Here is a 26,899-nt window from a genome sequence, read left to right as displayed (position 1 = left end):
TATTGAATATTATTAATATAACATGAAATAAATAATATTCTATCTACAAATGATTCAGAATTTTCTTCAAACATCTATGCTAAAATAAGTAAGTTGTTAGTTTTATAAATGTGTGTACCAACTACTTATGGTTCACAATCTATTTAAATTTTATGTGCCTATCTACAGTCGAAAAATACAAATTATAACGTTCGATAAGATTTGGTAATAATATGCGCAAGGATTACTATTTTATTTAATTTCTAATTAATCAGGAAATATAGTTATTCATTAAGTGAACCAGAAATATTTATCTTTGCTGTTTAGAATATTGTAATAAAACAAAATAAATAGTATTGATGTTGATATAGATTCACATTTTGTTAATGAAAAATACGGCTTGGGGTTTAAGTTTCACTCGAATTTCATATTATAATATAAATGGAATACTGCTCATAGACCAACATAAAATAATATTCGGTTAAATAATAGAATACGAGATATTATAAAATGTACGTTTTATATGAAATATAATCTTGAAACCTAATATGCAAATGTATTTGTGTGTTGATAAAAACAAATGAAAATCATCAAATAGGTGTTAAAAATTAATTATATTTAATTTTCAGACACAGTTAAAAATAACTTTGAGAAAAAGATATAGTTTATATTGCTGTACACAAATAAAGTAATTGCTAAGTAAGTAAATTATAAGTACATAAATATTAAGCAGTTAATCTAATGATGCACTAGAATTAATATACGAGTAGATTCTCATCGAAAATTGGTGAGAATCGTGTAAACTCATCTATTTATATTTTGGTTCAACATCACACCTTCACCTTCTTCAATTTTTCCAAGTAACGTTGACTGTAGGTTTCTTCAGGGTCATATTTTGCCACGACTTATTTCCAAAGGTCGCTTTTATTTTCTGTTAAAAACCTGATAACTTTTTCAACGCCAATTTTTTGTTTTTCTGAACATTTCGCACAATCATTTTTTATTGCCTCAGGGAGTAATTCTATAAAACACACAATGTATGAGATTTACAAAACTGATAAGATATGAAGAAAGCGTTTACATTTTTAGCCATATGATTATATGACATGTATACATTTGGAAGCAATAATACAAATTTGAAAAATTAATTAGGGACAAATGAACTCTATGAAATTATATTAAAAATAATTTCTAATTCGCGAAATATATTCGAGGATTTTTAATTTTTCGTATGTTTAAAATTTAAACATACAAGACTAACCTATTTTAGTATTTAATATTAAAATAGGTTAGTCTTGTAGTTTAAGTAAATAAAATAATATAACTGTAACAAAAAATAAATATCCATAGTTAATGTTAAAGGGACGACGCGGGGAAAAAAGTATTCATAAAAATATGATAAAAGGAATAGTAATATTGTAATTCATAATATATCTATAGAAATATGAAACGTATTGTATCAATGAGGATATTTGTCGGTAGACGATGATTGAAAATCGATTGGAAGCATATTGAGACAATTTCAAATATGTTGAGCATCGTATAATAAAAGTATGGGTTTCATGAAAATATTTGATAAATAAAAATATACATAAGCACAATACAAATAAGACGAAATAAAAAAAGTTATTTGTATCATGAAGTATATAGGTTATGTTTATCGAATATTGTTGCTAAGTATCCAACACGTATTGCACAATGAAAATTATAAAGAAACCACTCACTTTTTAGGAGATCGCCTTCCTGCGTACAAGCCGCGTTGTCCATTAAGCATTGGAAGTAGTTTCTCACCAAACAATCGCTTTTCAGGATCTCGTCGACGTTTATGTTATCGTATTTAGGAGTGTAAATATCATCAGCCAGGATCACAGGCATCGCCAAGAGGATGCAACAAACGATTGCCACAATAAATTATTAAATTAAATTAAAATTTTACATTACATAACAATAAATTTACAATTTTTAAAAAAAATGCAATCAAAATGATAATATTTACCAAACTATAAAATAATAATAATTAAACTTTAAGATGAGAACCATTTAAAATTTTTTATCTGTTTTTGATGCTCTCCTCTTTTCGAACAACACTGAAGTCCCTCAGCACTGAATAAGCTTTATACATGCTCAGACGATGGAACCGCAGTAATTAACTCTAAGGCTTTTTGAGAATTTGTGTCAAATCCTTAACATTCTTTAGATTTGTAAAATAATCGTGAGGAGTTTTAGTTTTAATATTTTAATTATTAACGTGCATACCGCAGTGGCACAATCTACAGAACAATCTGTACAAATGCACAAAAATAAATAATTCGTGCTGTTACTGTATAAATAACCAAAAGTTCGCATCTGAATACTAATAAAATTACAGACCCATATTACCATGTCAGAAAATCTTCAAATAGATAATTTGTTTTTATTTTTAGACTTTATAGTTGGTTACTATTTATTTTTTTCCGAAATGACGACGTCGCATGCGTAAATCGTCGATAAAAATAATACACAAACCATATGGAATATACTTAAACTGCTTAATTTGTTTAAATACCTACAACAATTATGTCTATAATATATTATTATTACTTGATGGTTGTTATAATTAATTGAATCATATAAATAACAAAAAACATTTTATTATAAAATATTTTCTAATATATACAGGTTATTCCTTTAGAATACAAAGTGATTGGAAAAATAACATTTTTAACACTAATAAATTCACAATAAAAATATTTTTTGACATGAAAACGACTGAAATAATGAAATGTAAAAAACATTAAGACACAAAAAAAATTAAACTAACTTAAATCTTAAAATGAAAATAAATTAGTTAAATTGACGTTAGTTAAAAATTATTTTGGTAAGTTAATACATAAGTTATTAAAATCTAAACGTAACTAGTTAAGTTAAAAATTTACAATAAAATAAATTTTTTAACGTAAATTCAATTTTTAAACTCGTTAATTCCCAGCCTTGGTTAAAGGTGATCAAAGAAACATTAAATTACAACAACTAGAAAATGTATAAAACAAAAATTTACAGAAGTTACACACTTCGTAATCTTGAGTTAATTGAATTTATTTATTTCATGTTTAATACACATTCGTGTACTATATTATAATGTAAATTAAAATTAGCTTTTCTTGCTTGTTCTGGTGCAAACGAGTATATGACTATTTCAAAAATAATCCACGCTGCTAACGCCGATTATAAACAAACAATTGTTAATCCTGATACTATTGTTTTTGCGAAACAAGTCTGAAGGAAGATTTTTTCTCTCGAAAGTACATCGAAGGAACTCTCAGCACTAGTAACAGACGCCGATAAGAAGTGATGTATTCCTAGAAAAGTTTATGTGTACACACTTGAATCATAATACAATATTGTGATCGTTACCAAATGGTTAGGTTAGGTTAGGTTAGGTCTGTCTACTGTCTCTGTACGATTAAAGGTAGTACTATCTATACATATATGGTACAAGTAAACCACTGACTTCTAAGACATTTTCTTAGTCACTGTCGTAAACAAATCACGCTTACCTTTTTTAAATATTGGATATCAAAATTTAATAAATATTAACTAATATTACTCAATATTTCAACTTAATGAACGATTTAAAATAAGTATTTTACCATAACAGGGAAAAATGTATTATACACGTATTATATAATTATAATCATCTGTTACTGTAAATAAGTCGCCGAAAGCAGCAAATGGCTATTACGTCGCGTCCACACCAACAAAATACTGTCGCATACATTTGTTGCCGACATTGTCGCCGAAAAAGTTTATTAAATGTTTTTAATAATTTTGTTTCCCAACTAGTGGTTGTAGCATCAAAATACCAGTATGTATGTAGACATTGCAAGAAGAACTCTAATTTGAATTTACATTAAAATATAGTACATGGATGTGTATTAAACGTGAAACGAATAAATTCAATATTATGAAATATGTAATTTCTGTAAATATTAGATTTATACATTTTTTAATGGTAATCAGTCAACGATTCACATTAGTCATCGCACACCATTTACCTACCTTTATATTCTACTACTAATAGTTGAACAACAAAGCTAATTAAAGACAGTCAAAATTAGTGGGGCCGCCAAGGTAATAACCCAGGTCTCGGGTTTCTCCCTCTATCACCCTCACTTGTATATATAACGGTGGGCAGTTATACATCAAGCAACAGTTCATCACCGACTATCTTTACAAATAACATTAACATTCGTTTTCGACTTGAGTGCGCGTCGATAAATTACGATAATCAAAATGGTCAAACTCATTGTGGCAATTGTTTGTTGTATCGTCTTGACGACGCCTATGATCCAGGCTGATGATATTTACACCTCTAAATATGATAACATAAACGTCGACGAGATCCTGAAAAGCGATCGTTTGGTGAGCAACTACTTCCAATGCTTAATGGACAACGGGGCTTGTACGCAGGAAGGCGATCTCCTAAAAAGTGAGTGGTTTTTTTTTTCATTTTCATAATGCAATACGTGTTGGATATTTTAGTAACAATATTCGATAAACATAACCTATATGCTTTACGAATCAAATAGTTTTTGATTTTGCTATTTATATTGTGCCTAAACATGTTTTTATTTATCGAATATATCTATGTATTCCATACATATAATCGTGCGATGTTCAAGATATTTGAAATGTTCTTGAAATGGCAACAACTCTTTTTTTCAATTATCGTCTATCGACAAATATCCCATTTATTTCTATAGATATACTTACGAATTACAATATTGCTATCCGTTTTACAAAATTTTCAAGAAGACATTTTTTCCCGCGTCTACCAATGAATATTAACTATGGGTATTTTTTTTTTTTTACAGTTATATTACTTTATTTACTTAAACTACAAGACTATCCTATTTTAATATTTAGACATACGAAAAATTAAAAATCCTCGAATATATTTCGTGAATTAGAAATTATTTTTAATACAATTTCATAGAGTTCATTTGTCCCTAATTAATATTTCAAATATGTATTATTGTTTCCAAATGTATACAAGTCATATAATCATACAGCTAAAAATGTAAACGCTTTCTTCATGTCTTATCAGTTTTGTTAATCTCATACATTGTGTGTTTTATAGAATTACTCCCCGAAGCAATAAAAAGTGATTGCGCGAAATGTTCAGAAAAACAAAAAAATTGGCGTTGAAAAAGTCATCAGGTTTTTAACAGAAAATAAAAGCGACCTTTGGAAACAAGTCGTGGCAAAATATGACCCTGAAGAAACCTACAGTCAACGTTACTTGGAAAAGTTGAAGAAGGCGAAGGTGTGATGTTGAACCAAAATATAAAATAGATGAATGTACACAATTTTCACTAAATAGCATTTCGATGAAAATCTATATTATTTTTGGTGTATCATTAAATTAACTATTAATTTATGTATTTATAATTTACTTACTTAGCAATTACTTTTTTCTTGTATAGTAATATAAACTATATATTTTTCTGAAAGTTACTTTCAACTGTGTCTGAAAACTAAATATACATAATTTTTAACACCTATTTGATGATTTTTATTTGGTTTTATCAACACACAATTACATATGCATATTAAGTTTCAATATTATATTTCTTATAAAATTTGTATTTTATAATAACTTGCGCTCTGCTTTTTAACCAAACATTATTTAATATATATATTTTTACCATTTGACACAACAGACTTATCCGGATGTGTCTTGTACGTTTTTGTTAGACCGAATGAACAACGAGACATATCAATATATATTGGACCTCCGTTTATAATGTACGGATTTATCTGGTTATTGCATCAATTGACGTGAAATATTAGTATTAATAATCATCGATCAAAACACGATTTTTACCACATTATAGAGATGTCTTGTACTTGTCCCTGGTTGTTTATTTTCTACTACGTGCAGTTGTGAGGACCTGTACAAGTGTACAGACCTGACGAGAAGGAAGGGATTTATTCCCAGATCCGGGATTTTTGAGATGGTCCTGAAATTTGGGATCGTTCAATTTTTCGAACTAAATTAACGATTTAAAATAAGTATTTTACTATTCCAGCGAAAAATGTATTATACATTTATTTTATAACCATAAGCAGCTATTACTCAGTGGCAGTTTTAGAGTGGAGGGGTGGTGATTGGTAGACAGTCCTACCTTTAACCGTGTAAAAATTAAAAATATGAATGAGCAAACAGTTAACTTAAAATCGTTTTGGCCATAATTTTATATTAAAACTGTTTAGTATATACAAAAATGTTTGCTCCTACTCGTATGAGTTCGACTGTTAATTCAACTTGATTAAATAATAATTTTTGTTCGAATTTTTTTCCTTGACACATATATTTTTATGTTATGCCGTTGTAGTTTAAAGTTTATAGAATTTAAAATTATTTCTCATGTATCAAGCAATAGGAAAAAAATAGATGGGATATGTATGCAAATTGTTAGTGTTTAAAAATATATTCACCTCCCCCTTGTGTCTTCTCAAAAATTGCCACTTTTATAAATGCAAATCGTTGGCCGACAGCAACTAATGGCTATTACGCTGCGTTTATACCAAGGAAATACTGTCGCATACATTTGTTTTAGACATTATTGCCGACAAAGTTTCATTAATGTTTCTAATTATTTTGTTTCCCAACTAGTGGCGGTAATCATCAAAATACGAGTATGTATGTAGACATTATCGAATACAATGTATGTACACATCCAGACCAGTTAAACTTTTTCTTTGATAATGAAAATAATAATGATCAATGACTATGATAATTATATTATACAATTTAGAATATATTTACGAAGGCTATACATAACTATTTTATTTAATTTTTGTAGTTGGAACATTGGCTTTTTTCGACTTTTTATCCAACAGAGTTGGATACGTTTTTAAAAATTTGTATTTGTATGCGACAGTATTTCCTTGGTATAAACGCAGCGTAATAGCCATTAGTTGCTGTCGGCCAACGATTTGCATTTATAAAAGTGGCAATTTTTGAGAAGACACAAGGGGGAGGTGAATATATTTTTAAACACTAACAATTTGCATACATATCCCATCTATTTTTTCCTATTGCTTGATACATGAGAAATAATTTTAAATTCTATAAACTTTAAACTACAACGGCATAACATAAAAATATATGTGTCAAGGAAAAAAATTCGAACAAAAATTATTATTTAATCAAGTTGAATTAACAGTGGAACTCATACGAGTAGGAGCAAACATTTTTGTATATACTAAACAGTTTTAATATAAAATTATGGCCAAAACGATTTTAAGTTAACTGTTTGCTCATTCATATTTTTAATTTTTACACGGTTAAAGGTAGGACTGTCTACCAATCACCACCCCTCCACTCTAAAACTGCCACTGAGTAATAGCTGCTTATGGTTATAAAATAAATGTATAATACATTTTTCGCTGGAATAGTAAAATACTTATTTTAAATCGTTAATTTAGTTCGAAAAAATTGAACGATCCCAAATTTCAGGACCATCTCAAAAATCCCGGATCTGGGAATAAATCCCTTCCTTCTCGTCAGGTCTGTACACTTGTACAGGTCCTCACAACTGCACGTAGTAGAAAATAAACAACCAGGGACAAGTACAAGACATCTCTATAATGTGGTAAAAATCGTGTTTTGATCGATGATTATTAATACTAATATTTCACGTCAATTGATGCAATAACCAGATAAATCCGTACATTATAAACGGAGGTCCAATATATATTGATATGTCTCGTTGTTCATTCGGTCTAACAAAAACGTACAAGACACATCCGGATAAGTCTGTTGTGTCAAATGGTAAAAATATATATATTAAATAATGTTTGGTTAAAAAGCAGAGCGCAAGTTATTATAAAATACAAATTTTATAAGAAATATAATATTGAAACTTAATATGCATATGTAATTGTGTGTTGATAAAACCAAATAAAAATCATCAAATAGGTGTTAAAAATTATGTATATTTAGTTTTCAGACACAGTTGAAAGTAACTTTCAGAAAAATATATAGTTTATATTACTATACAAGAAAAAAGTAATTGCTAAGTAAGTAAATTATAAATACATAAATATTAAGTAGTTAATTTAATGATACACCAAAAATAATATAGATTTTCATCGAAATGCTATTTAGTGAAAATTGTGTACATTCATCTATTTTATATTTTGGTTCAATATCACACCTTCGCCTTCTTCAACTTTTCCAAGTAACGTTGACTGTAGGTTTCTTCAGGGTCATATTTTGCCACGACTTGTTTCCAAAGGTCGCTTTTATTTTCTGTTAAAAACCTGATGACTTTTTCAACGCCAATTTTTTGTTTTTCTGAACATTTCGCGCAATCACTTTTTATTGCTTCGGGGAGTAATTCTATAAAACACACAATGTATGAGATTAACAAAACTGATAAGACATGAAGAAAGCGTTTACATTTTTAGCTGTATGATTATATGACTTGTATACATTTGGAAACAATAATACATATTTGAAATATTAATTAGGGACAAATGAACTCTATGAAATTGTATTAAAAATAATTTCTAATTCGCGAAATATATTCGAGGATTTTTAATTTTTCGTATGTCTAAATATTAAAATAGGATAGTCTTGTAGTTTAAGTAAATAAAGTAATATAACTGTAAAAAAAAAAAAAAAAATACCCATAGTTAATATTCATTGGTAGACGCGGGAAAAAAATGTCTTCTTGAAAATTTTTTAAAACGGATAGCAATATTGTAATTCGTAAGTATATCTATAGAAATAAATGGGATATTTGTCGATAGACGATAATTGAAAAAAAGAGTTGTTGCCATTTCAAGAACATTTCAAATATCTTGAACATCGCACGATTATATGTATGGAATACATAGATATATTCGATAAATAAAAACATGTTTAGGCACAATATAAATAGCAAAATCAAAAACTATTTGATTCGTAAAGCATATAGGTTATGTTTATCGAATATTGTTACTAAAGTATCCAACACGTATTGCATTATGAAAATGAAAAAAAAAAAAATCACTCACTTTTTAGGAGATCGCCTTCCTGCGTACAAGCCCCGTTGTCCATTAAGCATTGGAAGTAGTTGCTCACCAAACGATCGCTTTTCAGGATCTCGTCGACGTTTATGTTATCATATTTAGAGGTGTAAATATCATCAGCCTGGATCATAGGCGTCGTCAAGACGATACAACAAACAATTGCCACAATGAGTTTGACCATTTTGATTATCGTAATTTATCGACGCGCACTCAAGTCGAAAACGAATGTTAATGTTATTTGTAAAGATAGTCGGTGATGAACTGTTGCTTGATGTATAACTGCCCACCGTTATATATACAAGTGAGGGTGATAGAGGGAGAAACCCGAGACCTGGGTTATTACCTTGGCGGCCCCACTAATTTTGACTGTCTTTAATTAGCTTTGTTGTTCAACTATTAGTAGTAGAATATAAAGGTAGGTAAATGGTGTGCGATGACTAATGTGAATCGTTGACTGATTACCATTAAAAAATGTATAAATCTAATATTTACAGAAATTACATATTTCATAATATTGAATTTATTCGTTTCACGTTTAATACACATCCATGTACTATATTTTAATGTAAATTCAAATTAGAGTTCTTCTTGCAATGTCTACATACATACTCGTATTTTGATGCTACAACCACTAGTTGGGAAACAAAATTATTAAAAACATTTAATAAACTTTTTCGACGACAATGTCGGCAACAAATGTATGCGACAGTATTTTGTTGGTGTGGACGCGACGTAATAGCCATTTGCTGCTTTCGGCGACTTATTTACAGTAACAGATGATTATAATTATAAAATACGTGTATAATACATTTTTCCCTGTTATGGTAAAATACTTATTTTAAATCGTTCATTAAGTTGAAAAATTGAGTAATCCCGAATTTCTGAGTCCTTTCAAAAATCCCACATCTGGGAGTAAATCCCTCACTTCTCGTCAAGTCTGTACGCTTATACCGGTTATCACAACTGCGCGTGGTAGGAAATAAACACCCTGGGAATAGTACAAGACATCGTTTTATTGTAGTCAAAATCGTGTTTTGATCGAAAATTAGTAATACTAATATTTCACGTCCATTAATGCAACAACCAGATAAATCCGTACATTGTAAATGGAGATACATTATTAATTTATATGTCTAGTTGTTCATTTGGTCTAACAACGACGTACAAGACACATCCGGATAAGTCTGTTACGCCAAATGTTAATAATATGTTATTACTGATTATAATATTAAAATTACTATCAATATTTTACTTAGTTAAAATTCCCAATTGGTGACTTTCTTAATAATTTCATGTTTTATGTTAAATAATTTATGAATAAATCTTTTGTAGTTTATATGTTATCAATTTATAAACAGTTTTTTTCATATTTTACTGATGTTTTGCCTTAAGAACTGTTTTTTTGTAATGCTAATTTTTTTATTTATATATTTTATATTAATTTGCTTCTAAAAATTCTCATTTATAAGTTATTTTTTAATGTTGTTCGTGTACTGAATATTATTATTGAACTTAGTTCAGCTAAAATAATTTTCGTTTATATTATTCAAACTTATGATTTAGTTTTAAATTTGCAGTTTATTTTTTTCATATTTGTTTTCAAATAATTATTGAATTGTTTCGTATAGTTTTCAAACTGTTGCGTATATACATTTTTATATTACTTAATTGATGTTTTTATTTTGATGGTTATTTTGTAGGGATTCGATTCATTAATGATTTATTAAGATAAATAAAATGAATGAATTAGTATACTTTAAAAATTTTAAATTTTTAATTATTTATTCATATATGAAGCTATATATAACAATTTCAGACAGTAAAATAATAGGTAAATCACACCATTTTCATAACAATTATATTGTTTTTATACATTTAAATACATTACAAATAAATTATTTTATGGAGCAACAACAACATATATCGAGGTTTTATATTTTGGTATTATGAGTTGAGAAATTCGATTTTGATTATTTAGTTATAGGCTTCGAATAATAAACAATAAAAAAGTCAAAACATATTTTTGGATTTTTAAAACTTTTTGTTAATTTTTAAAAGTTTTTTGTTCTTCTTGAAAACTTGTTTAAAATAAATATGCTTTGTTGTTTCTCCTAAGTTTTTAAATATTTTACCGCTGAGTCATGTAATGAATACATTGGTTAGTGTGTCAATCGAAGCGAATCGAAAAATATTTGGAATCCTCTTCTGTTCAAATATACATAGTAATTAAACGTGATATAAGATTTTTTTTCAGGTTTAACACAGATAATATAAAACTGATGAACGTGTTCGCCTTGGAAAATATTTGCCTTCCTTGGTCGCTCGATATTAAATCGTATGTGTATATAATATACATTAGATGTTGTGATAAATATTTGATATACATAGCCAATGTTGTATCATTACTGATGACTTATTTTCGATGGTAGAACAGTAATAATAGTACATTAATGAATAAACAAGTAACCACTTTAAAATATAACCTTATGTTTTCGAATACAATTACATTTAATACAATTTATGGTAATTAATATTCATCATAAAAATTAACTAAAATTAATTAGAGAAAGATTCGCATGGAAGGTTTAACAATAAATAATATAACAATTTATTATGCACTTATCCTGCTTAATCATCATGTGACCTTATTATTGAAGCCGTAAATAAAACATTACGTTTTGAATGTATTATATCATGGTAAATAAATTTAACAATCGGAAAAACTTGTTAACGTAATTATTATAATAATAGTAACTTATTTATTAAAAGGAAATAATTTCCAACTCCAAGTAATACATCCGATTTTAAAGATTTTAAAATAATATAGTAATACAATATAGTAGCTATAGTAGCAAAAAATGGATAGTATAAATAATAATATTAATATTAATAGTGGTAAATATAAAAATAATGAATAGCCTTAAAGAAAGAGTATATATAGCAAAAAGTTATATATTAAATCATTCGTAAAACATGCCTCATAAATGCACATGGGGAATAATTAAAAAAAATCAAGTTTTTTTTATTGAATTTCCAGCAGACATTAATATATTTGATGGTGAATTTAACATATCATTTGTTCTGGTATATTTTTCGTAAAAAAATATTTGTACTGTTTATTGAATTTATTTTAATGTTTATATTTTGCAGTAGTTCGGGACAGTCAATCAAATTATTAAGTACTTTGTATAAAAATTTTAATTTTAGCTGCATAAATTGTTTTTCTTATGTTAGCATATTAAAAATATATATTGAGATGTCGTAGGGAGAATGAGGAGCTCTATAAATATGGCATTGAAAACAAAATTTTATGAAGTTATTTTGAATTTGATTTAGATCTTGTGTATGGTATACAGAATATGGATGCTAAATAAGTAGAAAATAATTAAAATGGGAATGAACTAAAGAATTATTTAAAGTTATTAATGAAAAATTATTTCTAAATTTTCAACAAGTACGTTTTAAAAAAAACTTATTTTGCAGAAGCTTTATTTTTATATAATATATATGACCTTTAAATGAATGTTTTGTATCAAATTTTACTTCTAGATCAAGCATTGTAGTAACTCTTGATAAGCTTACTTTGTCTAAAGTATAATTAAATTGTATTCTGGGGCGTATTAAGACTTACTTCTAGGGGGGGACTCAATTTTTTTCTTTAATTCAGGCTTAAAATTTACAAGTAAAATTTTTAGTAATATTTACATTAGGTGAATCCTTAATATTTGTGGTTATTTTTTTTTAATCTAATGTCGGATCCACTTAGAATCGACTTTTGTGTAGTTCTTTTTTAACACCTTTCTGTGTTTTGAAAGTTACGTTTGTGTTTTATTTGATTTTTCTCTAAGTATCGTTATAAAATGATCCACATTAAAAAAATTTGAAATGTGTATCTCTCATATGTTCGATTCCTTAAATACGGATTCAAGGAGGGGGTGATAACCACCTTCGCCCCCCTAAAATACACCCCTGATAAATATTCTTTTTGATGAAGACGTTTTTTTGACGTTTTATTATGGTTAGATTTATTCTTCGTTTAAGTTGGAAAATCGATGGTTTGAGTTGTCATCGCTTACTACTATGTATAACAATAATTTTCTTTTAAGAGATGTTAAAAGGTGTTCCAAAAATCCTCCAAATATGTTTCTTAAGAAACCATAAAATGTGTTTATTTTTAAACATACAATAACATAGAATATCAAAGAAAACATGTTATTTTAGTAGCTTGTGTAGTATGGAAAATAGGGTATTAGAAAAATATTTGATTTTTTGTTGCTCGCGTTAATATTTTGACGTCTTCACATATTAGACATGAAGTTATTAATTATTTTGGTTTCATTTTTTTATTTGATACCAATGAAAATAATATTTATTATAATATTTTGATTATACATTTGATTATCAGTTATAATTGTGTTGTGCATTATCATTCTCTGTGCATGTGTTCGAGTTCATAGTCTTCGATTTACTTTGTCAAACGTGTACATAAAACCACAGTGATTCACTTCATCCGTTTCGACGGGTAAGACGGCGTTTTTTACAGGCAATTCAATGACATGAATGTTTTATGTATCAGTGCGTACAACTCCTAACTGTACAATATAAATATAACCAAAGCGGATAAAAAAAAAACATATTTTTTATTCGACATTGAATGGAGTAAGCCAAATATTGATTTTTACCCGTTTAATATTACGTAATATGTTATTATGGATTGAATATGTATATATATCCCATAGCGAGTTAAATACTGGCGATAGAATTGTCGACTAAAAGGACGAAATGAAATATAGTATTTGATACGAAGGAATTTGCTTATACATAGCACTGTAACACTGTATGCATACCGATTAATATTTTGCAGGAAATTTAGAATCTATACACTTTATATAGTATATTTAAAATTAGATTTGTTCACTAAATGCCTAAGTTATTTTTTGAAATGATTATTACTTTAGTCATCATAATATTTATGGAAATATTAACTTGATTACAATTATAGACTAGTCTATACATGATATATGAATATAAATTAAGACATCCAATCCACTAACTAATCAACATTTAGATAAAAAGCCACCGGTTCTAAAAATTTGGAATGTTAGTGGAATATATTTTTGATGGCCTGAGGGTGAGATAATAAAGTGTCAAATCCTAATCCTCCCTTAAGGGTGTGAAAAAGGGTAAACATGTTTTACAATATATCAGAATTTCATTTTATTTCCATAGGTTGCCTATTAAAATATCTAAATGTTAATTTTTTGATTTTATTTATTTTTTTTTTTTTTTTGTAGTATGGCAATGAGTACAGTGAATATATATATATATATATGTACTTATAGGTTATGAATTATATAAAGTATGAAATCAATGAACAAATTACAGTTTTTTTCAATTTACAATCACCATTAAAGAAAAAGATTTGGTAAGATGTTTGTTACTATAACGTAATATTCTATTAAAGAGACTATGAATAATAAAATTACGTTTACTTGGTAAAAAATGTAATAGGGTGTTATGTTTAGTATTAATCAGATGTGTTTCAATGCCAATGCAATTTAAAAGCAAAATCAACGGTTTCGTGTAAAATTTAGGTATAAAGAAAATCCATATGTTGATGAAAAATATATATACATTTTCTCTACGATTGATGTTTCATATATTTAAATATTTTAGAAATGGCTTTTTAAATTTAATTTATACTGTTTTAGATAAAAAGACATTGTAGTATCATTTAAAAAATATCAATTACGCGTAAAAATTGATAAAACAACGAAACTAAAAGTAATCTTATAAAGATCAAAGACTTACATATTCAAATGGGACCTTTTCAATGAATTAACTGTAAAATACATTTCAAATAAAATTTAGAACCCTTTCTAAACATAAATTAATGAGAGACATTAATCTTTCTAACTGTGGATCTGATAATGATTTAAATTTTTGATGTCCTATGACTTTTCCAAATGTTACATACTTACAAAACAATAGTGAAATACATTTTGAAATAGAAGTATCTGACGATATATTTGTTTCATATTTTTCTTTTCAATCACTAAGTTCTTTGAGTAATAAATCTGCCGACGACTTAAGTTTAATATTAGAAATATTTTCTAATGTTTATTTTTTAGGGTATTTTGGTGAAAACTTTCCACGTTCGAACTGTAAGGTAAACATTTTAAAAGCAAAATAAAATCCTTTATAAGAAAACAGAATTTTGAATATTTTTAAGATTGATGTTTGTGCCGTGAAAATCGTTGGAAAACTTAATTACACAGATCCGTGGTTTGCCGTTTCGTAAAATGGACTGCAGTACTTATTACTATATGTCAAATACTAACAAATATGATACGGTCGAACCAACTTAACCGTCCATCCCTAGATTATTAGTATACGATGTCTGTTTTAATTAAACACTTCTAGGTAGCAGGAATAACCTTCAAGAGCTTTAATATTATTGTTAGGTAAAACCAGTGTCGGCCTGGTCATGACCGCTGGGCCGCAAAAGCGGCCGGGGTCTTTCCTTCGTTTTTTTTTTTTTTAGTCTCGTAAATTTTGTTTAAAAATGTAAATTTGTGGTAGATACAGAGAGAATAAGAACGCTGTAAAGCATTCAACTGTAATTTTTAGGAGCAACTTTTCTTTTTAGGCCTAGGAAATTCAAAATCAAATCAATACTCAGATGCTTGCCCATTACCTATAGTATGAGCAGTGCATAATTGTACAATTGTCAAGAAAAGTAACAACTGTCTAACAAGTTAGAGGAGGTTTTTTGGATTAGTTGCGCTGTTACAAGTTAAGTTAGGTTTTATCTTTCTTTTTAAAAACAATGGGCTCGGATAAGGCCCCGAGGACCCTACTTGCCAAAACCTGCAGGGGCCCAGGGACTATTGGATTCAGTGATCATGCAAATATTGCAAACATTATACATGGTGCAGTGGTTGACATATTATTACTATAATAACTATTTTATACTACATATATAAATATTGAGTCTTGTTTTTGACTATTTATAGCATTATAACAAAACTTGGTTTATTTTCCCAGGAAATTGCTTATCGACGACGTCGACAAACAATGTATCATTATATTATTCTATTCAATGGTATAAGGTATTAACTATTTTCGAGTATTATATTATTGTTAACGTTGAGCAACAGTGCAACACTAATGTCCATTATTATTTATATTATAATAAAACGATTAATAAAATAATATTATTTTTTCTTTAACTGTGGATGTGCATCTATTGTGTGATAGTGTAAATTTAATATATTACTAAATTACATATTAAATTATTAACTTTAAAATGAAAAGACAGTCGAATGCCTTTATTTCATTTTTTCAAAAAAAAGTTAAAGAAATGAATCAAGAAAACAGCTTGTCTAAATGTGATTCAGATCAAGACCAACCTAGCAAAGAACTTGTAGTAATAAAGTTGAACTATTTTTTAAAATAATCTAAATGTTTGTCATGGCAATTTCAATATACAGTCCAAATTTGTTGCTAAATCATTTATTAGTTATTGGTCAAGATTTGTAATTAGTTGTACATCTGATTTATTGCTTGATATTTATTCAGCCACAATTCCGGTATCTATTTATCTACAAACGAAAATTATTAATTATTTACAAGCATAGAATGTGATAGCTGCCTTGAGAAAAGAAATTGAGAAAAAAAAGAAATGACGAGTATGTATTAAATTTGTATAAAAAATGTCAACAAATTTATAAAAAAATAAATAATCACTTGTATGAAGAAGATTTAATTAATATTGAAGATAAAATGTATTTAAAAAAAAAAAAAACTTTTTAGGGAAAAGTGTTGTGATGAATCAAGAATTATATCTCCATATAATAAATTTAAATATGATACATTTTTAATTATAGACACTATTCAAAATAGTATTGAGTCGTGAAAAATGAAAAATGAAAATTTATTAAAAGACTTGAACTGGTAGGATCCTAGAAGTTTTGCAGTATTTAACAACATTGAAATAATGCCTTTATCAGCTTTGAATACTTTATATAAGATGTCTGGATTGAATCATCAAGTAATCTTAACAGAATTGAAACAATTTTCCAGTCATATTGAAAACTTTATACCACAAATACCCAAATATACTACCGATTCTGATTCAGAAAAAAGTTATTTTTAAACAATGAAGATGTAAACGGAAGTGATGAAGATAATGATAAAATATCAAAATCAATAAATTGCAATAAATTCAAAAAATGTATTCACTGTGCATTTTTGATAGTACGAGAATTATCTTGCCAGTCAGATTTATTTTCAAATTTATTTATCATTTGTAAGTTTTCTTTGTTATTGCCATCAACACGAAAACTTGTGAAAGGGTATTTTCAATGCCTAAATGTATAAAAACAAAACTTCGTTCAACATTACACTAAAATCATCTTATCCCATTAATGTTGATAGCTATAGAAAAAAACATAGCTATTGATACCAAACAACTGATTGAGACCATAGATAATTCATCTAATTAATTAAAAAAATTACTTATATAAAAATTGTGTTTTATTATTTAAAAAATTCTTACTATTTCAAAAATAATTAATTGTCAAATTGTTTTTATATTTAATAAGTTAACTCATGAATTTACTAAATTGTTTATTATGATCCATATAAGAACGGATACAATGGTACTAAACGGATGGGGAAGGCAATTTGTTAATTATCAATTAAAAAAAGGTCATCATCTACTTCAAAAAAAAAAACTTTGTTGGAATATTTGACATATTTTTCGTGAAACGGGGGGGGGGGATTGCCCCCAATGATCCCCATGTATCCGCCAGGTCGACACTGTGTAAAATGCGTGGTCATAAAACGATTCTAATAACATCCATACTCGGTACATACGATTTCGGTAAAATCTGTATTTTAATTCGATAATATTGCTGTACGAAATCGGCGTATAAGCTCATATACATTTGCATTAAGGGTAACGGGGCCATACATAACAAACGCACTGTAAGCGAAATTATATAAACTTACAGATTATTTACTTTAGATACATTTTAGAACGAACGCAATAGAATTTGATCTTAAAGTATAATATCCAAAATAAATCAGCTAATTTGATATTTTAAAATGAGACGAAAATAACTGATATAGTATTAATATTTATTTATTTAAAACTGATTGATATTAAAAATATATTTTACAGAAAAAACACTATAAAGATAACTTATAAATACGACCAAGACAATTATTTTAATAAATTACAAATTTTTTTCATTCATAATAATATAAATTATAAATTTCGTATTAGATTTTTCTAAAAATTATAAATATATATATTTATCAAATTCATGATCAACAACAACCTCTTGTTAATGGCAAAATACAAATAAGTAAGTACCTATGATTAGTTTTTTAAATTTTGAATATTTACACATTATATTTACAACATAATACACCGGTTTATGAACATTTAATACACGTGTAATTAAATACACGGGTATTCTTACATATTATTATTTAATGTTCGGACTACGTGTACAGGTGTATACCAATACACGTACCAAACCGAGAGCCCTAATACGAAACCACGTGTTTTAAACAAAGAATATTTACTAAAAAATTCAACATAATAAATCTATATTTTGGAGATCGTAAAATATATTAACATCTTCCGAGGGTCGACAGTGACACTTTCCGGTTATTTTAATGTTTAAGGAAGGGACGTACGCGTTTCTCAAATCATTCCCCAACAGCGTTGGATACGTTTCTAAAAATTTGTACCTGATAATACGTGCGACAACCTTTCCTTGGTACGGACACGACTTTAGAAACAGTAATGTTATGAAGGAACGTATTTTTTTTTCTTTACGGTTGTATAGTTATTTGGTCGTCGATTGCGCAACAAGGAGGATGAAAATATCGTAGTTCAATATAAAATGACATGAACAAAAAAAGTGCGCTTCTACCATAGTCGACTATGTTTATTTATAATATAAATTTTTGGTAAGGTTATTTGATGTTGTTGATAACGTATCTAAGTAATACGTTTTACTTGTACCACAGATGTAGATAGTACTATCTTTAATCGTGACTTGTACAGATACCGTTTGTACACAGATCTATAAACCGTTTGTTAACGATCACAATATTATAATATGATTCATGTGTACCCATTAAGTATTCTAGGACTACATCATTGCTTATCAGTATCTGTTGCTATTGATGAGCGTTCCTTCAGTGTACTTTCGAGAACAAAAAACTTTCATCGGTCTTGTTCCACAAAAAACAATAGTATCATGGTTAGCAATTGTTTTCTTATAATCAGCGTTAGCAGCGTGAATTACTTTTGAAATAGTAATTTACTTGTTTTCACCAGAAAAAGCAAGATGAGCTAATTTGAGTTTAAATTATATTATAGTACACGAATGTGTAATAAACATGAAACGAATAAATTCAATATTATGAAATATGTAATTACTGTAAAAATTAGATTTATAAATATTTTAGTGGCCATTTTTCAATGGTTCATTGCACACTGTTTATCTACCTTGATATTCTACTACTAATAGTTACACAACAAAGCTAATTAAATACAGTCGAAATTAGTGGGGCCGCCAAGGTAATAATCCAGGTCTTGGGTTTCTCCCTCTACCACCCTCACTTGTTTATATATATATATATATATATATAACGGTGGGCAGTTATACATCAAGCAACAGTTCATCACCGACTATCTTATGCAAATAGCATTAACATTCGTTCTCGACTTGAGTGCGCGTCGATAAATTACGATAATCAAAATGGTCAAACTCATTGTGGCAATTGTTTGTTGCATCGTCTTGGCGACGCCTATGATCCAGGCTGATGATATTTACACCTCTAAATACGATAACATAAACGTCGACGATATTCTGAAAAGCGATCGTTTGGTGAGCAACTACTTCCAATGCTTAATGGACAACGGGGCATGTCCGCAGGAAGGAAATCTCCTAAAAAGTGAGTGGCTTTTTTTTTCATTTTCATTATGCAATACGTGTTGGATACTTAACAATCATTTTCGATATACATAACCTATATACTTCACGATACAAACCGTTTTTTTATTTCGTCTTATTTATATTGTGCTTATGCATGTTTTTATTTACCGAATATTTCCATGTATTCCACACATATAATCGTACGACGTTCAATCTATTTGAAATGTTCTTGAAATGGCAACAACTATTTTTTCAATTATCGTCTATCGACAAATATCCCCTTTATTTCTATAGATATACTTACGAATTATAATATTACTATCGATTTTACAAAATTTTCATCAAAACTTTTTTTCCCGCGTCATCCCATCAACATTAACTATGGATATTTTTTTTTTTTTTTTTTTTTTGTTACAGTTAAATTATTTTATTTACTTAAAATACAAGACTATTCTATTTTAATATTTAAACGTACGAAAAATTAAGAATCCTCGTATGTATTTCGCAAATTATAAATTATTTTTAATACAAATTCACTGAGTTCATATGTCCCTACTTCATTTTTCAAATATGTATTATTGCTTGCAAATATGTATGTACACATGTTTTATAAACATAGAATAAACTAAAAATTTAAACCCTTTAATTATGTCTTACCAGTCTTGTTAATGTCATACATTGTGTGTTTTATAGAATTACTCCCTGAGGCAATAAAAAATGATTGTGCGAAGTGTTCAGAAAAACAAAAAATTGGCATCGAAAAAGTCATCAGGTTTTTAACAGAAAATAAAAGCGACCTTTGGAAACAAATCGTGGCAAAATATGACCCTGAAGAAACCTACAGTCAACGTTACTTGGAAAAATTGAAGAAGGTGAAAGTTTGATGTTGAACCAAAATATAAAATAGATGAGTTTACACGATTCTCACCAATTTTCGATGAGAATCTTCTCGTATATTAATTCTAGTGCATCATTAGATTAACTGCTTAATATTTATGTACTTATAATTTACTTACTTAGCAATTACTTTATTTGTGTACAGTAATATAAACTATATCTTTTTCTCAATGTTATTTTTAACTGTGTCTGAAAACTAAATATAATTAATTTTTAACACCTATTTGATGATTTTCATTTGTTTTTATCAACACACAAATACATTTGCATACCAGGTTTGATGATTATTTATCGTATAAAATGTATGTTTTAAAATAACTCTTACTCTACTGTTTAAACGAATAGTATTTAATATTGGTCTATGATCTGTACCTATTCCACTTTTATTTAATTTTAATTGAATGAAATGTATACCCAGGGCTTAATTTAAAATTATAACAAAGCCATATTATCATTTTTATCTATACGAGTATTTATTTATATTTTTATTCCGACAATTTATTCATTTTCATATTTTTAATTTTAAATAATATTAATGAATTTTTTTTTTTTTTTTTTGATTAAATGGTAATAACTTAAAATTTACAACTAAGATAATACATGTGGTTAAATATTAATATTTTTTAATTTTAAAAGAAGTTAGATTCAGCATTTGAGTTTTCTAAAACAACATTATTAACATTGTCTTTAAAATGCATAAATATATTTGAAGTGAAAATTTTAATTGTAGTTAATTCGTTACGAAAATAGTGTATACCTTAATCGTAGTATTTTTATTTATTGTGTATATATATATATATATATATATTATATATTATTTCCAATGACATTTATGGTCGAAAATTTGATTGAAAGAGAAAAACTTTTTCCTGTTTGGAAAACTGTTTATTAATTACAAAACAGTTATTCATATTTTTAATCCGTTGAACATCAAAAATATGAAAACTATATATAATATAAAAAAAGTTTGAAAAAGTTTGGCAGCGGTGGGATTCGAACCCACGCCTCCGAGGAGACTGGTGCCTTAAACCAGCGCCTTAGACCGCTCGGCCACGCTACCACCGATGACCTGAAGGGACAAAGTAGACCTATTTTTGATGAAATGAACTTTCCTTATAATTATTTTTATTGTTTATTTTATAATATTATATATTCGTTTTGACGCAGTAACACATACAATGATAAACCGTTCACATAATTCAAAATCTGTGATTTGCTCGTATCAGTAATTTTACCTTATAAGCTATTATCAATATACTTTAAGTAAATATATTCAGATCAGTGACGTATATAGGGGGGCCTAATGGGCTACAGCCCCCCTCGACATTTTTGAAAACACTTTTCTTTTTTTTTTTGTATTTTTAAGCTAGAGAATTGTACCATCTGTAAAATTACGGTTTACAATAAGCACAAGTGATAAGGGAGTTAGTATAGAAAAGACAAATAGCGGGTAAATTAACAGACAAGTCGAATAATTACTACTATTTACATCGATTCAGACAGTGGGTTTGAGTGAAGAGACCATCCATGATGGGACTTTATGTTATTTTGAAAAAACTTAAAAATTAATTTAAACGTTTGTTATATTTTAATGGCGCTACATGCTTATTTAGAATTTGCATCCAACGTCAAATCGTTTTGGGACATTCTGTTAATTAAATATAGATGAGTCGGTACCTACCTATTGTATCTTGTTAGTAATTCTTAAATAGAAGTGGTGATTTAACTCTGTTCATCGTAGCCCCTCCCGTAAATTATTTCTGTATTCGCCACTGATTCAGACGATACGTTATTATACTGTATCCGGTAAAATTACCGATTAGGTATATTTTGTCATTCGGTTTAGTCACTACTAATCGTTTCCGGTCGTACGTTAGAAAAAACCGGTTTAGCTTACCGAGTATAAATGTATTTAGGTATACGAGTATATATATATACGGTATAGGTAACACCGTATTCAGGCCATTCGGTATTTTGACTTGTAGATCATCATTTTTAATTTTCCCTTCTGCCAATCAACATTGCTGTGTTTTATGTGACATTTTTATTATAATTAGTATTATTAACAAACGCAATACAATTTAAAAAAAAAATAATATTAATAAATATAGTTAATTGTTTTACTAATGTGCGATGGATACAGAAATTCTTATATCCATTGGTCAAAACATTGGTTCATCATTGATAAGATAAAACATTAAATTACTATAAGGATACAACAATGAAAGAATCCGCATGGAAGGAAATATGTACATTAATGACAAGTATATTGTTATGAATATATTCAAATCCATTCTGACGTGTCTACATTAACGTACGCAACGAATGAGATTGAAAACGAGTGAATTAAAAAACCACGTGTATCGTGAACATTGTCTCATATGAATCCTAACCGATAGATACCAAATCGGAAAAATCTGATACGGGAAAAACGTCGAATTGTGTGAGTGAGAAGGGTTTATTTGTTATTTTAATATCCATTGTTAGTATTTCAATTAAATGAACACGTAAAGTTATTAGTAATCGATACATTAAGTTAATCTTCCTAATTCTACTAATTTCAACAAATATCAAGCGCATTAAGGTAGCTCGATCAGTGTTAAAACGTCTATTTAATACTACTTAACGTATTACTCTAAATTCCTCGGGCCTCTAAATAAAAATCCTTCTCTGTTTGATTTACTAAACATTTTTAGTACCTACTACTGAATTGGTCTTCTCTCAAACGCATTTAAACAAATATATGTATGTGTGATGAAATATAGCTCAGCTATAAGCCAAATCGAAAAACGTTTATACCATTAGTGGGAGATAACACTCTTTGTATGATACAGAATACGAGAAAATAAAAAATAAATTGTGTATCATACAAATAAGGAATATAATAAACCGGCTATCTCCGTGTCAGGTGAATAGTTTTTCTCTTCTTAATCGGATTTCCTGCTATACTATATTATTTTTCGCTTGCGGAACCTGTAAAAACGTGAACTTATTACAGCAGTTTAAACTATCTTAAAAAACGTTATAAATCAAACGCTAAGACGTGGATGTATAAGCCATTTTTGATTAGGAAACCGGTATGAAACCTGCATTACATTCGAACGTGACGAAACGTGCAGTATTTCAAAAACTACTAAAAGTCTAATCGCAGCTTTTTTCTTTGCGCTGTAAATTTCTCAACGCATCGCACACCGCGCGGAACGTGTACACTATAAGTGGCTTAGAATGGCATCAGAACACTAACTCTTCTTTAATTTTATATAATAATATAATAGTCTGTGGTGAGTTCTTAACGTATAGTGTAACATATTCCCGACGACCAGCGGTGTTCTATAAACGCTGTACCGAATACAATACACGTATTAAATGTTATTGTGTACGATGCGTTGGTTACTCTGCCAATGGAACGCGTTTTCATCGTCATAATGCACTTGAAATTACATCAATGTCGTACAATCGTATCGGCCGAGTTTAACGCGACTTCTGAAGGTACGGTTTCCGAACTGCGATTAGCAACAACTGATCGTTGCGCGTATATTGATTTCGTACAATGCGATTGGATGCTGAGGGTGGCATTTGTTTTCAGTTTAGTTGAGTTCAGCTCGATATTTCGTTTTTCACACGCGTGTTTTTTAAAAATAATTTTATTTGTCGTCACAGATCACTAAAAATGGAACATTATAAATATAATTAAAATCATACGTTTATTGGAAGACGAGCAAGAAGAAGAAATAATGTATGCTTCAGATATATATATATATATATATATATATATATATATGGGACTTTTTCGACTAACAGCTCATCGTCAGTTGTCGGTTGTCAGTGAATAGAGTTTTCGACGTTTTTCTATGGGATTAATTAATTTATAAGAATTGTAGTAGTAGGCAAATCTAAAACAAACTAAAATAAACGTATATTCATATCGTTGTAGAAAATAGGTTATCATAACATTTTGGTGTATAAGAAGATAATTGTAAAACAACCTTTTTGTTATACTATGTTCAAATCAACGTGTAAGCTATAATTTGTATGATTAGGTTAAGCTAAATGCATGTAAGACAGACGACTAACGAATACAGGAATTCTTCCGTGGTGGTGTCGTGTGTCTCGACTACCATAGGAAACATATGTATTTATTATAGGTATTAACATAATTCGAGTTGTCTATACGTACGATTCGACCGGCGTACACGACCGAATATAATAATAACCGAATAATAAAACAAACTGTTTCCGGAGCACTACGATCGTCAAACCCGACGACTATTGTTGACACGCGCTCACGTCGATCGGATGTCAGAAACCACGATAAGGCATTTACTTATAGAGCTGTCGATCACGCGGTCGTTGCGGCTAGTCACGACTTGGAAACCGGACTGCGGCATTGCGAACATCTCCGGGATTCTAGGCTATAAATATCATAGGATTCGATGTATCTAAATAGTCACGACTGAGATTCGACATTTTACAGCATACCGAGAGAACGACAATGACTGTTTTTGCTCCTCGTTCGGTTGATATTCGCAACGTGCGTCCTGCGAGTCCTACGAGAATTAAAGTTCGACGCCGAAACGTTTCCGAGAACTAAAACTTTCGAAAGCGAGTTCAAGGGATCAAACCGATTAACCTTACCGAGATTCGAATAGGTTTTTTTTTTTTTTTTTTTGGTTTTTTTGTCACGCTTCGGCTTATGTTACCCGAGCACAGATCTAACAGCCGATTGTTATAAATTACAATAGAGCCGGGAGCATTGTCCACCCCGGCGTAGTACGTAGGCGAGACATAATCATTACCGACGAAAAGTCGAGCGGTGTTTGTACGCGTAAGCAGCGAAATATAAATACGTATTTACACGAATACGAATGTGCGAACGAACGACGAACATCAACGCGTTGAAGCAAACGAAATGCGAAGTTAACGATCCCCGTTTCCGTGCGATGTAGCGAGGGGGGGGGGGTGGCCATTGTTGCCCTCCGAGACGACGGTAAACCCTCGAAAACGGCACCGGGCACGTTTCGTCGGGGGAGTCCGTCGCCCCCGGAAAGTGGCCAGAAACGGTTTTCGGTGCGGGACGCGAACACGCGGGTTAGCGTCTAAGTCGTGTTCGTGTCAATCGGAAACGAGGCTGGTAGGGATTCGGGGGATGATAAAAATTTATGGTTGATCACATGTGCCGCGTGCGCGGCCGCAATAATTTTCTCTTACGGGACGGCGGCAAGTAAAGACGCCGGTGCGCGTCCGTATACGCGCGCGTACGCGAAAACTGCTACCGCTCGGTCGGGTACGTGACGGCTTTAATTTCCGTCCGCGCCGAAGAGCAGCAGCAGCAGCAGCAGAGGCAGCAGTAATTAACTTTTCGCCCGCGGCCCGACCGGGAAAAATAAAACCCGCCCCGGTGTTCGATAATCCGCAATAAGACATAAATAAAGGTGACTTACCTTCGGCCCCGCCGGTAACCGAGCGCGGCGTCGGGCTTAAAACGCCCAGGGCTTTATTTATAGGCGAAACTCGTGGGCGGCTATCAAAAATGATTGTTTATGTCACGGCTTCCCCGTCGGCCGCGGCAAGTTGACTGAGAATTAAACTTGCCATTTATCTAAAGCCCCACGTGCTCTCTCTCGGGCCCGCCGCCCACGCCCTACGGAGGTGCGACGACGATACCGTACACCACCAACCACCGCGTGTGTTTATACGGAACGCCTGGCCGAGGTGTGTATGATTTACTGCCCGCGCGGTTCACACTCGGTCGTCGCTGGTTTACAGCTCTCTCTCGCATCCCCGCGCGAACCGATACGGAAGGGATGCCGGTAGGGTTGCACTCTATTCGTCCGTCCACTTCCGCCAACGCGCGAACCGTGTCCGGCACACCGTCGACAGCTTTAGATTTTATTTTCCGTAAGATTTCAGCAAAGCGAATGAAAAAATAACCAACACGAGCTCATTACTTTAACTCGCGTCTGGGGTCGGGCCTGTGGTTAGAGCCAAGCTTTATGAGC

General features: G+C 29.8%; 3 protein-coding genes, 1 non-coding gene and 1 pseudogene across 4 annotated transcripts; 2 read left to right on the top strand and 3 right to left on the bottom strand.

Annotated features, from left to right (window-relative positions):
• Positions 1–574: 574 nt before the first annotated feature.
• On the bottom strand, positions 575–1,863 carry LOC112685503 (annotated as a pseudogene).
• Positions 1,864–4,145: 2,282 nt separating this feature from the next.
• Positions 4,146–5,522, top strand: LOC112685499 (ejaculatory bulb-specific protein 3-like). Its single transcript, XM_025557416.1, is given in 3 exon segments — positions 4,146–4,447; positions 5,099–5,157; positions 5,159–5,522. Coding segments are annotated over 3 exon segments (387 nt in total). The 5' UTR covers positions 4,146–4,251; the 3' UTR covers positions 5,291–5,522.
• Positions 5,523–8,070: 2,548 nt separating this feature from the next.
• Positions 8,071–9,323, bottom strand: LOC112685498 (ejaculatory bulb-specific protein 3-like). Its single transcript, XM_025557415.1, has 2 exons — positions 9,028–9,323; positions 8,071–8,368 (listed from the first exon to the last, which is right to left on the bottom strand). Exons 1-2 carry the CDS (start codon positions 9,221–9,223, stop codon positions 8,178–8,180), a joined length of 387 nt encoding a protein of 128 aa, XP_025413200.1. The 5' UTR covers positions 9,224–9,323; the 3' UTR covers positions 8,071–8,177.
• Positions 9,324–19,721: 10,398 nt separating this feature from the next.
• Positions 19,722–21,071, top strand: LOC112685500 (ejaculatory bulb-specific protein 3-like). The gene is made up of 2 exons (XM_025557417.1): positions 19,722–20,022; positions 20,697–21,071. Exons 1-2 carry the CDS (start codon positions 19,827–19,829, stop codon positions 20,885–20,887), a joined length of 387 nt encoding a protein of 128 aa, XP_025413202.1. The 5' UTR covers positions 19,722–19,826; the 3' UTR covers positions 20,888–21,071.
• An 807-nt stretch (positions 21,072–21,878) lies between these two features.
• On the bottom strand, positions 21,879–21,960 carry Trnal-aag. The gene has a single exon. It is a non-coding gene; the product is annotated as a tRNA-Leu (tRNA).
• Positions 21,961–26,899: the final 4,939 nt, after the last annotated feature.

This window comes from Sipha flava, unplaced genomic scaffold (assembly GCF_003268045.1).
Source record: "Sipha flava isolate LNK unplaced genomic scaffold, YSA_version1 279_pilon_pilon, whole genome shotgun sequence".
In the NCBI taxonomy this organism is placed as follows: domain Eukaryota; kingdom Metazoa; phylum Arthropoda; class Insecta; order Hemiptera; family Aphididae; genus Sipha; species Sipha flava.
The sequence above is the reverse complement of the archived record's forward strand: the minus strand, read 5'-3'. Positions and strand labels throughout refer to the sequence as shown.

Bases quoted from the DNA above. Each gene is read 5' to 3' on its own strand.
- LOC112685498 (XM_025557415.1), bottom strand. From the start codon at position 9,223: ATGGTCAAACTCATTGTGGCAATTGTTTGTTGTATCGTCTTGACGACG. The intron at 8,369-9,027 runs GTGAGTGATTTT...TGTGTTTTATAG, and splicing joins GGAAGGCGATCTCCTAAAAA to AATTACTCCCCGAAGCAATA.
- LOC112685500 (XM_025557417.1), top strand. From the start codon at position 19,827: ATGGTCAAACTCATTGTGGCAATTGTTTGTTGCATCGTCTTGGCGACG. The intron at 20,023-20,696 runs GTGAGTGGCTTT...TGTGTTTTATAG, and splicing joins GGAAGGAAATCTCCTAAAAA to AATTACTCCCTGAGGCAATA.